Raw genomic sequence first — 12,624 nt, 5'->3', positions numbered from 1 at the left:
TGCAACATTCATGCCAATAAAGCTAATTGAATTGAATTAAATAGAGAGATATTTAATGTTCTCAACAGGCACATACAACAAGACCACAGTTTGAACTTTCAGCATATGCTTTATCGTGTAATTCAGCCCTCACAGATCACTTTCCATCGCTCAGACCAATAGGTTGAAACACAAACAAAGCTCATCAGGATTTCCAAATATGGTATGTTCTTTTGGTGTGACCTACGGTCGGGGTCAAAATAACCTTTGACAGAACACACAATTCATGTACGAGAAATGTGTTTACTTAACACAAGTGTCATGACACAGTGTCATTGTCAACTTTTTAAATTCTCGGAACTATTTGTTATGAAACCAGATGTGTTCAACTTAACAAGTTACATATTACGTTTCTCTTATGATTCCAAATATAAGGTGTACAAAGTATGTTATCTGATGATTTTTTTCAACAATATATATATATATAGATTTATATATATATATATATATATATATATATAGATTTATAGATATATATATAGATTTATAGATATATAAAGATGTATGATGTATATATAAGGGGCCATTACTGTCACTATATAGTATAGGACATATTGGATATTTTATGTTGCAAGGAAGCCCAACAGCCAATGATTTTGTAAAGATAACTATTATGTTTTAGCGTTTTAATTGTTTTTGGGTAAAAAAAAAAAGCCCCCAAAAAAACATATTCACAAGAAAAGTTAAAATAATCAAATTCACGTCAAGAATGCCTGCTCTTTAAAGTACTTTATTCCCGTTGTTGAAATAATTGAACAAAAAAAATCATTTAGGCCCAGTCACAGCATTTGCAGCTATCTTGATAGACCAAATTAGCTGGACAGTCGAGGATATAAGTGATCCCATTGGCACAATTGTAAAAGGAACCCGGAGCATCGGGTTTGGGATAAAGCCCATCGGTCTTTGAAGCACAGAAATTGTCTCCGTTGTTGGACGTAGTTGAGTTTACTGGTCTGGGAAGAGATGTGTTGTGAGTGGGATGTGTGTCTGGAGTCGGAGTCACTGGATTTGGGGCGGTTTCCGAAGTGAGGAGGGGAAAAACCTCTGTAGAAATAATAGTACATGTTCTTTAGTCTGTCCAGTCACAGATGTCAATAAATAATGAATGGCTGGATCATAAAAAAATCTATCTATATTTTTATTCACCCTGGAGTAAAAGCAACTGAAGGTATCTGGTGAGGGGGTAGTTTCCCTGTCCACAGAACTTTCCCTTGAAGTCGTCCAGATCCAGAGTCCAGATAAAAGCTCCTCCAAAACGGTTGTGCTTCAGGTAACGGACCTGGATGAACAATGACACAAACACTTTAACACTTTCACTCCGGTATGACAAAGAAAATCAGCAACATTTTGTAGAAATGCAGGATTACCTTAGTCTCAAAACTGTCTTTGTTGTCATAGCCAACCCACTCATTTAGTTTGTATGCATATGGAACTTTCTGATCCTCAATCATCTCGACATCGGCCCCTACAATAAAACTGCAAATCTGAAAGAAGGGTTAAATTTCAAATTTTAATCTAAGATATTACAATGTCTGTATTCTATATTCAGAGTAAGGCAAACAGCATCCCGTCATGCAGATATTTAGGCATACAACATCAGACAGCAGGCCTACGTAGGAAATGCATGGTCCGCCACTGAAAAACACAGACAACTCCCAGTGGAGTGAATGAGATCAACTGCAGCTGGAACAACCTGTTCAATTAGTTTAAAGTATATACTCTGCAGAACTTTGACTAGTTGTTAGACTTCCAAACCATCCGTGGGGAAAAAGCTCTGACTATTTAGCTGAATTATAAATAATTCAGTGTCTATTCAATAAAATACAAATTTCTTATACTGTGTATTTCACAGAGGGATATAAGAAATAAGGTCATTATCTCATAAACCTCAATACAATCAGACTTTTTTCGCAACGAAAAGAGATGAAAATGCAAGTTTATGGCATTATTTTTACTTTTCCTATACAAAGTTTGACGCCTGGCCCATTATTCCCCCTTAGGTAAACATTGTTGCCATTGTTTGCACCGTTAGTGTTGTTAGCAGTGTGAGCTGCAAGATGCAGGCTCAATAGATACGCTCTGAATTTTGCATCCTTTTCACGCACCTTTGAAGTTCTGTGAGTCGACTTAATACTAAAATAGCATGTATTCATTTAGACTTAAATATATTTGCAGATATAGCATAGACAGAGTTAAATCCAGTGAGTTGTTGCCAGTTTCACCTCATAAAAGGACAAGAAGCCGGCTTCCTTTGTAATATCACCAGCAGAAGAAGGACCGCTGGCTGGTGCTCCGACCTGACTGGATGGCGTAGACAGTCGGAATCCTCTCCCATATGTAGCAAAGCCCATATTCAGCTTTTCTACAGGTGTTCCATTGTCCCGCCAATATCTCATAGCATAGTCCTAAAATGTGAACGCAGAGACAAAGACAATATAACAAGTATGCAATCAAATGTATTAAAAATACATTTAAAGAAATCTGCTAGAGAAAAGACAAACAAATGATGTTTTTAATGTTGTACTTACAGTATTTTGGAAAACATTGTCCCCGGTGTCATGGGATCCCTTGTACAAAGGACTGTGATGGCCTGTCACACTCTCCCAGTTGCCATGAAAGTCATACGTCATCACACTAATAAAGTCCAGGTGCCTGATGAAATGGATGTGAGATCAAAATCACCAAAACATAATATCTAATCATTGGGATACTGTGGAGTGTAACATTTTGGTGTACTTTGCCATCTCTGCGATGTCATAACCAGCGTCAATAATTCCTTTCCCAGCCGCCACAGCAGCAGACAACATTAATCTGGGGCGACCAGTTGCTGTTCCCTCAGCCGTATAGGCCTCTAGTAGTTCCTGTACAGCATATAAACATTGTAAAGTCAATTTGTGGTTCATGTTTTACATAACCGTTATTATTTTTGCATCTGACCTTGCATAACAACGTGAATCTCTGCTTGTCCTGCAGAGGACTTCCTCTTGCAGCGGGGTATTCCCAGTCCAAATCAAGTCCATCAAAACCATATTTCCTCAGTAATTTGACAGAAGACTGGATGAATGTATTTCGGTTGGCTTGTGTTGACACCATTGCTGTGAATCTGTGGAGAATTTGGAAGGAAGCCTTGCTTTCAATAAGACATAATCACAATACATTAATCTTTAATGATTGTTTTGGGCTAAATATCTCACTTCGGTGATCCAAAGTCCCAGCCTCCGACTGCCAACAGTGTTTTAAGATGTGAATTCCTATGGGAATGTACAAATTTAGTTGCTCCGATCCCTATTTTGCGCAACAATTGGAAAAAAGATAATGCAAAACTTTTTTGAACTTACCTCTGTTTGAGTCCATTAAACGACTTATACAGTTCATCATCATTCCATTCCGTTGTGACCAACTCATTCGCCTCGTTAATTCCAGAAAAGGCATATATCAAGTGGGTACACAGGTTTGGATCAATGTCCAGAGGCATAAACTTCCCATTGCCAACTCGGTATTGGGACCAGTTAGTGAAATAACACACCAGTCTGTGGGATGACACTATTCATGGAGTAGCAGAAATTAGAGCATAAATCACTTACTTTGTTTTGGTGCAATACGCTTGTTCTATATTAATTATTGTGCCAACTCAAACTTACCCAAATCGCCAAAGAAAAGGCAAAGACCTTTAAAGATAGATATGTAGTTAGTAAATATTAGGTAAAACCATTTTTGTAAAAACAATTAACATTTTCGTTGTGCCTTACCTGCAATGAGAATTATCCTACACATGGTGGTTGTGTTTGGATGAGCTCTTATCATGTCAAGAAAAGAGCACTTAATAATCTTCTCCGGTTATTATATATACACAAACCGTGTTAATGATTAACTGGGAACAAATTGACAAATTATCCAACTCAAAGTTTCGGACTCTGAGCCATCGCGTCATCAATGCTTAAATAAACAATTTTGGACAACATAGATAAAATAAACAAGGTGGAGTGACCGTTTGTAATCTATCATCCAATATTACTGTCACACATCACTATCTGCCGTTTGTATTTATCATGCAACTCACCCTTTGATTAGAGTCAATTTACCCATTTCTTCAAAAGCTTAAATATACAAGTATTTCAGTAATCTTAAAGCCTTTTTTTCCTGCAGGTGTTTTGTAGCTCTAATATCAGATGACTTCACAGCACTTGTTGTGCTTCTTTGGGCATTACACAGACCAGGAAAGGCTCAAATTTGTTTCAGGGTCAGTGTCCTGACAGAATGTGAATTTTCTTTTTACAAACTACAATCCAGGCAAGTGTATAGAGCGTATTCACCCACGTGACCACAACAAGCTTTGGCGGCCATGTTGGGGCCTATGCACAGCATTGTTTTGCTGTGTTTTATGTGGGGCTGCAATAACGAATCAATAAAATCGATAAAAATTGATTATTAAAAAAGTTGGCAACGAATGTCATTATCGATTCCTTGTGTCGCGCAATTCTTACGCTGCTCAATAAGTCGCGGAGATGTTTGAGTATTGAACAAAACAGTTGAGTAGAGCGCGCAGTGCGGCAGACAGGAGGTCTGCATAGTTGCGTTGCGTGTACAATAACTTAACAGCTAGGCTAACCGTTGTCGTTAGCTCGCTAGCTAGTCGTTCATTCCCCGTGTTTGAGCCGCGCTATTGGGTTAAATAACGTCTCCGTTTTAAAATATCCCAGAGTCTTCAAGAGAAGCAACGCGTAAACATCTCCTCTGATGTGCAAAACGCAGACCTGCGTTCAACAGTCCGATATAAAATGGCTTCATGCAGAGGAAGTGTCGCTGGGATTTGTAGTCCGATATCTAATTAATAACCTTTGTTTAGGTTATGTGCAGTCCGTAAGTTATCCGTTGATACATTGAGTGTTCTTCTTCTGGAACTCTCATCTCTTGTTCTCTGAGTTCTGAGTGTGTATGTCTGTGAGTATGTGAGAGTGTGTGTCTGTGTGTGTATGTGTGTGTGTGTGTGTGTCTGTGAGTGTGCATGTGTGTAGAGAACAAGTTCTGACGTTCAAACAAATCCTGTTCAGTTTTCTGATTTGTATTTCTTTATTTTTTATTAAATTCTTTATTGTTAAGATGTTTTGCACTGTGAATTTGCACTGTTAGTTCTGTTTCTGTAATAAAAGGTTGCAAGTTAATGCTTTAAAATGATTATTTCTTTATCCGATTAATCGATTATTAAAATAATCGTTAGTTGCAGCCCTGGCTTTATGCCGCTTTTCTTAATAAATGACTATTATATCCTGAAGGAGACACTATTTCAGTTCAAAACGGCGTGTATTGTGATTATTGTACTGTGCCTTATTGTTGGATGTGGGATTAATGATTCAGAATATGGGCTTATCAGCTCAACAAGACAGACTTGTACTTCAACTTGTCCAGCTTCTCAAATAATGCATCTAACTTACTTCGGTTTCACTCGACGTATGAGCGTTAGGTCTGTTCTCATGTGTTTCTGTTGATACATCGGGTTGTGGGCATGTTTCCATTGACATACTCTCATCAATAATCACCTTTTTGGCCGAGTGAAAATCAATGTCTTTCACTAGCGCAAAGGAAACTGTAGATGGAAACTTGGGAGACAGCCATGAAAATGGCAACTCCGTCGGGCGATTTCTGCCTTTACTCTGTGATTCATTTCAAGGTAAAATAAAACACTGGCTACATAGGAACAGCACTCAGCACGGCAGCCAAACAGTCACTGCTGGTTCTGAATGAGCGCTGGAAGCGGCTTCATCCTGACACTCGTCCTGGAGCCGTAGACAGCTTTGTGCGACTACGGAGAATAGTATGAACCCAGACACGGGGCGCGTAATGTTCCAACATTTGTTTTATTTGTGGTATTTACACAACAAGCATAACGCAGTAATAGTTGTTAATGTCCTATGGTCGATAGCGGAAATGAAAACTGTTTTACAAGAACGTGACCGGGCTATGTAACGGGACTCAAGCCGCGCCAACTTTCCGCCGCAACTGGTTGCGAAAAAGCAAAAAAGGAGTTAACCGCATAACGTGTCGAGCGAGTAAAATCGGGGAAACAAGCGTTACGCTTTTGGTGTGAATTCGGCATAAGCCTGCAGACTTTTGTACACGTTGAAACTTTCCTGTGTGTAAAAACTTGTCTCCTGTACGCAAAATCCATTGCCTCCCACTAGCAGCAGGCTAACTTGGTGGACCCCAAGATGGCGCAATTGAGATGATGACGTCACATGACTACGCTCTATGAAGCTAGAAGTGTGTCTTATGCCGTGTTCACACCGAAAGAGTTGCGAAATATTCGTACGAGTAGATTAGATGTGAAGTCAATACACAGACGCAAATGGTTGCGAAAAAGCAGATTTTGCGAATATTCGCTTTTTTTTTTATTTAATTTTTTTATGAAATTTTTCAACTCGGGAGAAAAATTTACCCGACACTGAGTTGCGAAAGTCAATCAGAGTTGAGAAGCTCCGCCCGTTGTCTCTGCCGTAGCTGAATTCACTGGCTGCCGGTCCACCTGAAGGAAAGCTGGGAGCGCCTTCATTCAGACACTTGTTCTGGGGAAGTCGGAGCTGTGTGTGGCTACGGATAATATTATGAACCCAGACACGGAGGTGTTTGAAGTTACAACGTTTGCGGTATTCCCAAAATAAGTATAACGCAGAAATAGTTGTTTCCATGGTCGATAGCGGAAATGAAAACTGTTTTACAGGAACGTGACCGGGTCAGTTTAGGTTAGCTTGTGAGGCTATGTGCTGGTAACATGGGGTAACGTAGCCGTATCCACTTTCTGCCGTAAGACCGTGTCAGTTTAGGTTAGCTAGTGAGGCTATGTGCTGGTAACATGGGGTAACATAGCCGTACCCACTTTCTGCCGCAAGACCGTGTCAGTTTAGTTTAGCTAGTAAGGCTATATGCTAGTAACTTGGGGAACTCACTTTGAGACGTCAGCAATCTCATAAGCATTGTCGATGTTTCCCTTCCCTGCAGCCACTGCAGCTGTGAGCAGCAATCGTGGTCTCTTGGTCTCAGCTGCTTCTTTTTTCAAAGGCAGCGAGTAGTTCCTAAATGCAAGAAGGAATAGTTTAGGCTAATCATATGTACGATGTGAGAATATTCATAATCACATTGCTTTATTATCTCAGACAAGGAGTGTTGGTGCAGCATCCCGCATGATTATGTCAGTGGTGATCGGCACTATGGGAGGTGTGTAGTTTACAAACTGACCTGGCAGAGCACTGTGAACCTTTTCTTGTCCTCTGGTTGGCTTCCTCTTGAACCAGGATACTCCGAGTCCAAGTCCAGCCCGTCAAAGCCATTGATTCTCAAGAATCGGATTGAAGACTGGATGAATCTCTCACGGTTGGAAGGCGATGAAACCTTGATGGTAAATCTGTCATGTGAAAAAAGTTATAACTACACAGTTGATGATGTTTTCATTGAAACTGCAATTAACAGCCTTCCTGTTGAAACCTTGTGGACTCACTGTGATGTTCCAAAGTTCCACCCGCCAACAGCCAGCAGAGTCTTCAGCTGGGGGTTTCTGTGCAGGATGAACATGTAGATTAATTAATTAGTGAAGGAAGAAGTTATGCTCTTTACGGCTACTGTAAAGTAGCAGTCCCACAATGTAAGAATATTCCATTACAAGTAAAAGACCTGAATGCAAAATGTCGGTTTCTCCTCAAAACCCTTGAAACATTTTTTTATGTAATTGTCTTTTTTTGTCCTTTTACTCTTGAGTGCGTTGGTTTATCGTTTCTTTTTCTTCTTTTTCTTGTAACCTTTTGCTTTATCTACCTAGTTAAAATTTCACCACTGTAGATAACAGTAGAAGGTTATTTATTTTTTACAATCTCCTTATAAGGAAAACAAAATAGGCTCGTTCGAGATGGACTGTGCCTCGGCTGAAAAGTAGACGAGAGCGGGCAGTAGCAGCAGGGGGCGTTGAGAAAAAACTGCAGTCAAGTCGGACAGTTTTCAGCCTCTTTGCAAGAATACACAGGAAGTTAAAGAAACAGTCACTTCCTGTTAGATCCGATTTGTAGGCTACTTGTAGTTTACAGACCTCGTTCGGATTCATTTGTTTATGTAAATATATATTTATGTAGAAACCTGTGTGTAGCTGCTTCCTTTGTTCTTTTCATGTGAAACACTTTGCTGCTTGTTTTGTTATGTGTTAAATGAATACATCATACAATAAATAAATACAACATTCAACAGTTAAGCGTTAAGTATTACAAGTACACAGGAAAATAGGATGTTCTACGCGATTTTCTAAATGTGACGTTTGTTGTCGAATCTAAGAGCCAATTAGCTCTCTGATGTGTCAACAGCCAGGTGTTTTTCCCATCATGCATTGGGCGACTGCGGAGTCTGGTTCTAAAGCACGGGTGTCAAACTCATTTTAGTTAAGGGGCCACATGCTGCTTATTTGGATCTTAAGTGGGCCGGACCAGTAAAATCACACATCATAACGACAAAATTTCTCTATGTTCAAATCATTGGTGAAGGTTTTTGGATAATAAAATCTATTTTAAGGCCTAAAAAATGTATATTGTAGTCTATATATATATATATATATATAAGGGGCCATTACTATAACTATATATTAGGACATAGTAGATATTTCATGTTGCAAGGAAGCCCAGAAGCCAATGATTTTGTAAAAATAAATATGTGTTTAGCATTTAAATTGTTTTTGAGTTAAAAAAAAAAAAAAAGCACAAAAAAAAAACATATTTACAAGAAATGTTAAAATAATCAAATTCACTTCAAGAACGCCTGCTCTTTAAAGTACTTTATTCCCATTGTTGAAATAATTGAACAAAAAAAATCATTTAGGCCCAGTCACAGCATTTGCAGCTATCTTGAAAGACCAAATTAGCTGGACAGTCGAGGATCCAAGTGATCCCGTGGGCACAACTGTAAAAGGAACCCGGAGCATCGGGTTTGGGATAAAGCCCATCGGTCTTTGAAGCACAGAAATTGTCTCCGTTGTTGGACGTAGTTGGGTTTACTGGTCTGGGAAGAGATGTGTTGTGAGTGGGATGTGTGTCTGGAGTCGGAGTCACTGGATTTGGGGCGGTTTCCGAAGTGAGGAGGGGAAAAACCTCTGTAGAAATAATAGTACATGTTCTTTAGTCTGTCCAGTCACAGATGTCAATAAATAATGAATGGCTGGATCATGAAAAAATATACATATATTTTTATTTACCCTGGAGTACAAGCGACCGAAGGTGGCTGATGAGGGGGTAGTTTCCCTGTCCACAGAACTTTCCCTTGAAGTCGTCCAGATCCAGAGTCCAGACAAAAGCTCCTCCAAAACTGTTGTCCTTCAGGTAACGGACCTGGATGAACAATGACACAAACACTTTAACACTTTCACTCCGGTATGACAAAGAAAATCAGCAACATTTTGTAGAAATGCAGGATTACCTTAGTCTCAAAACTGTCTTTGTTGTCATAGCCAACCCACTCATTTAGTTTGTATGCATATGGAACTTTCTGATCCTCAATCATCTCGACATTGGCCCCTACAATAAAACTGCAAATCTGAAAGAAGGGTTAAATTTCAAATTTTAATCTAAGATATTACAATGTCTGTATTCTATATTCAGAGTAAGGCAAACAGCATCCCGTCATGCCGATATTTAGGTATACAACATCAACAAAAAGAGATAAAAATGCAAGTTTATGGCATTAACTTCACTTTTGATACACAAAGGTTGACGCCTGGCCCATTATTCCCCCTTAGGTAAACATTGTTGCCATTGTTTGCACTGTTAGTGTTGTTAGCAGTGTGAGCTGCAAGATGCAGGCTCAATATATACGCTCTGAAGTTTGCGTCCTTTTCGCCCACCTTTGAAGTTCTGTGAGTCGACTTCATAATAAAATAACATGTATTCATTTATACTTAAATATATTTGCAGATATAACATAGGCAGAGTTAAATCCAGTGAGTTGTTGCCAGTTTCACCTCATAAAAGGACAAGAAGCCGGCTTCCTTTGTAAAATCACCAGCAGAAGAAGGACCGCTGGCTGGTGCTCCGACCTGACTGGATGGCGTAGACAGTCGGAATCCTCTCCCATATGTAGCAAAGCCCATATTCAGCTTTTCTACAGGTGTTCCATTGTCCCGCCAATATCTCATAGCATAGTCCTAAAATGTGAACGCAGAGACAAAGACAATATAACAAGTATGCAATCAAATGTATTAAAAATACATTTAAAGAAATCTGCTAGAGAAAAGACAAACAAATGATGTTTTTAATGTTTTACTTACAGTATTTAGGAAAACATTGTCCCCGGTGTCATGGGATCCCTTGTACAAAGGACTGTGATGGCCTGTCACACTCTCCCAGTTGCCATGAAAGTCATACGTCATCACACTAATAAAGTCCAGGTGCCTGATGAAATGGATGTGAGATCAAAATCACCAAAACATAATATCTAATCATTGGGATACTGTGGAGTGTAACATTTTGGTGTACTTTGCCATCTCTGCGATGTCATAACCAGCGTCAATAATTCCTTTCCCAGCCGCCACAGCAGCAGACAACATTAATCTGGGGCGACCAGTTGCTGTTCCCTCAGCCGTATAGGCCTCTAGTAGTTCCTGTACAGCATATAAACATTGTAAAGTCAATTTGTGGTTCATGTTTTACATAACCGTTATTATTTTTGCATCTGACCTTGCATAACAACGTGAATCTCTGCTTGTCCTGCAGAGGACTTCCTCTTGCAGCGGGGTATTCCCAGTCCAAATCAAGTCCATCAAAACCATATTTCCTCAGTAATTTGACAGAAGACTGGATGAATGTATTTCGGTTGGCTTGTGTTGACACCATTGTTGTGAATCTGTGGAGAATTTGGAAGGTTGCTTTCAATAGGACATAATCACAATACATTAATATTTAATGATTGTTTTTGGCTAAATATCTCACTTTGGTGATCCAAAATTCCAGCCTCCGACTGCCAACAGTGTTTTAAGATTTGAATTCCTATGGGAATGTACAAATTTAGTTGCTCTGATCCCTATTTTGCTCAACAATTGGAAAAATGATAATTCAAAACATTTTTGAACTTACCTCTGTTTGAGTCCATTAAATGACTTATACAGTTCATCATCATTCCATTCTATTGTGACCAACTCATTCGCCTCGTTAATTCCAGAAAAGGCATATATCAAGTGGGTACACAGGTTTGGATCAATGTCCAGAGGCATAAACTTCCCATTGCCAACTCGGTATTGGGACCAGTTAGTGAAATAACACACCAGTCTGGTGGATGACACTATTCATGGAGTAGCAGAAATTAGAGCATAAATCACTTACTTTGTTTTGGTGCAATACGCTTGTTCTATATTAATTATTGTGCCAACTCAAACTCACCCAAATTGCCAAAGAAAAGGCAAAGACCTTTAAAGATACATATGTAGTTAGTAAATATTAGGTAAAACCGTTTTTGTAAAAACAATTAACACTTTCGTTGTGCCTTACCTGCAATGAGAATTATCCTACACATGGTGGTTGTGTTTGGATGAGCTCTTATCATGTCAAGAAAAGAGCACTTAATAATCTTCTCTGGTTATTATATATACACAAACCGTATTAATGATTAACTGGGAACAAATTAACAAATTTTCCAACCCAAAGTTTCGGACTCTGAGCCGTTGCGCCATCAATGCTTAAATAAACAATTTTGGTCAACATAGATAAAATGAACAAGGTGGAGTGACCGTTTGTAATCTATCATCCAATATTACTGTCACACATCACTATCTGCCATTTGTATTTATCATGCAACTCACCCTTTGATTAGAGTCAATTTACCCATTTCGTCAAAAGCTTTCAATATAAAAGTATTTCAGTAATCTTAAAGCCTTTTTTTCCTCGCAGGTGTTTTGTAGCTTTGATATCAGATGACTTCACAGCACTTGTTGTGCTTCTTCGGGCATTATACAGACCAGGAAAGGCTCAAATGTGTTTCAGGGTCAGTGTCCTGACAGAATGTGAATCTTCTTTTTATTACAAACTACAACCCAGGCAGGTTTACTGGCTGCTGGTCCGCCTGAAGGAGCGCTGGGAGCGGCTTCATTTAGACACTCGTCCGGGAGGAGTCGGAGCTGTGTGCGGCTACAAATAATATTATGAACCCAGACACGGGGGCGTTTGATGTTACGACGTTTGCGGTATTTCCAAAACAAGTATAGCGCAGAAATAGTTGTTAATTTTCCTTTGTCGATAGTGGAAATGAAAACTGTATTACAGGAACGTGACTAAGTCAGTTTAGGTTAGCTAGTGAGGCTATGTGCTGGTAACTTGGGGTAACGTAACCACCCACCCCCTTTCTGCTGCGAGACCGTGTCAGTTTAGGTTAGCTAGTGAGGCTATGTGCTGGTAACTTGGGGAAACGTAGCCGCACCCCCTTATTGCCGTGAGACCGGGTCAGTTTAGGATAGCTAGTGAGGCTATGTGCTAGTAACTTAGGGTAACGTAGCCGCGGCCCCTTTCCACATAAAGTCGAGCGAGTAAAATCAGGCGAAAAACCGTTGCGAATATTCGAACGTGTTTTGGTGTG

General features: G+C 39.5%; 2 protein-coding genes across 2 annotated transcripts; both read right to left on the bottom strand.

Moving 5' to 3' along the window:
• Positions 1 to 781: 781 nt before the first annotated feature.
• On the bottom strand, positions 782 to 3,896 carry LOC137800083 (acidic mammalian chitinase-like). The gene is made up of 11 exons (XM_068597102.1): positions 3,789 to 3,896; positions 3,681 to 3,707; positions 3,378 to 3,582; positions 3,234 to 3,290; positions 2,977 to 3,142; positions 2,776 to 2,900; positions 2,568 to 2,691; positions 2,262 to 2,444; positions 1,407 to 1,523; positions 1,186 to 1,318; positions 782 to 1,083 (listed from the first exon to the last, which is right to left on the bottom strand). Exons 1-11 carry the CDS (start codon positions 3,841 to 3,843, stop codon positions 809 to 811), a joined length of 1,467 nt encoding a protein of 488 aa, XP_068453203.1. The 5' UTR covers positions 3,844 to 3,896; the 3' UTR covers positions 782 to 808.
• A 4,931-nt stretch (positions 3,897 to 8,827) lies between these two features.
• LOC137800077 (acidic mammalian chitinase-like) lies at positions 8,828 to 11,448 on the bottom strand. Its single transcript, XM_068597088.1, has 10 exons — positions 11,436 to 11,448; positions 11,133 to 11,337; positions 10,989 to 11,045; positions 10,737 to 10,902; positions 10,536 to 10,660; positions 10,328 to 10,451; positions 10,022 to 10,204; positions 9,481 to 9,597; positions 9,260 to 9,392; positions 8,828 to 9,157 (listed from the first exon to the last, which is right to left on the bottom strand). The coding sequence occupies exons 2-10, from the start codon at positions 11,267 to 11,269 to the stop codon at positions 8,883 to 8,885; spliced, it is 1,317 nt and encodes a 438-aa protein (XP_068453189.1). The 5' UTR covers positions 11,270 to 11,337; positions 11,436 to 11,448; the 3' UTR covers positions 8,828 to 8,882.
• Between the last annotated feature and the right edge of the window lie 1,176 nt (positions 11,449 to 12,624).

Source organism: Clinocottus analis, unplaced genomic scaffold (assembly GCF_023055335.1).
Source record: "Clinocottus analis isolate CAN_PGR_092001 unplaced genomic scaffold, fCliAna1.0.p SCAF_4, whole genome shotgun sequence".
In the NCBI taxonomy this organism is placed as follows: Eukaryota; Metazoa; Chordata; class Actinopteri; order Perciformes; family Cottidae; genus Clinocottus; species Clinocottus analis.
The sequence above is the reverse complement of the archived record's forward strand: the minus strand, read 5'-3'. Positions and strand labels throughout refer to the sequence as shown.

Excerpts from the sequence above, each read along its gene's own strand:
- LOC137800083 (XM_068597102.1), bottom strand. The coding sequence starts at position 3,843 with ATGATAAGAGCTCATCCAAACACAACCACCATGTGTAGGATAATTCTC. Across the intron at positions 3,583-3,680 it reads CCTTTTCTTTGGCGATTTGG|TGTCATCCCACAGACTGGTG; the intron begins GTAAGTTTGAGT and ends CTCCATGAATAG. Across the intron at positions 3,291-3,377 it reads TTTAATGGACTCAAACAGAG|GAATTCACATCTTAAAACAC; the intron begins GTAAGTTCAAAA and ends ACATTCCCATAG.
- LOC137800077 (XM_068597088.1), bottom strand. The coding sequence starts at position 11,269 with ATGCCTCTGGACATTGATCCAAACCTGTGTACCCACTTGATATATGCC. Across the intron at positions 10,661-10,736 it reads GATTCACGTTGTTATGCAAG|GAACTACTAGAGGCCTATAC; the intron begins GTCAGATGCAAA and ends TATGCTGTACAG. Across the intron at positions 9,598-10,021 it reads GCTTCTTGTCCTTTTATGAG|ATTTGCAGTTTTATTGTAGG; the intron begins GTGAAACTGGCA and ends CCCTTCTTTCAG.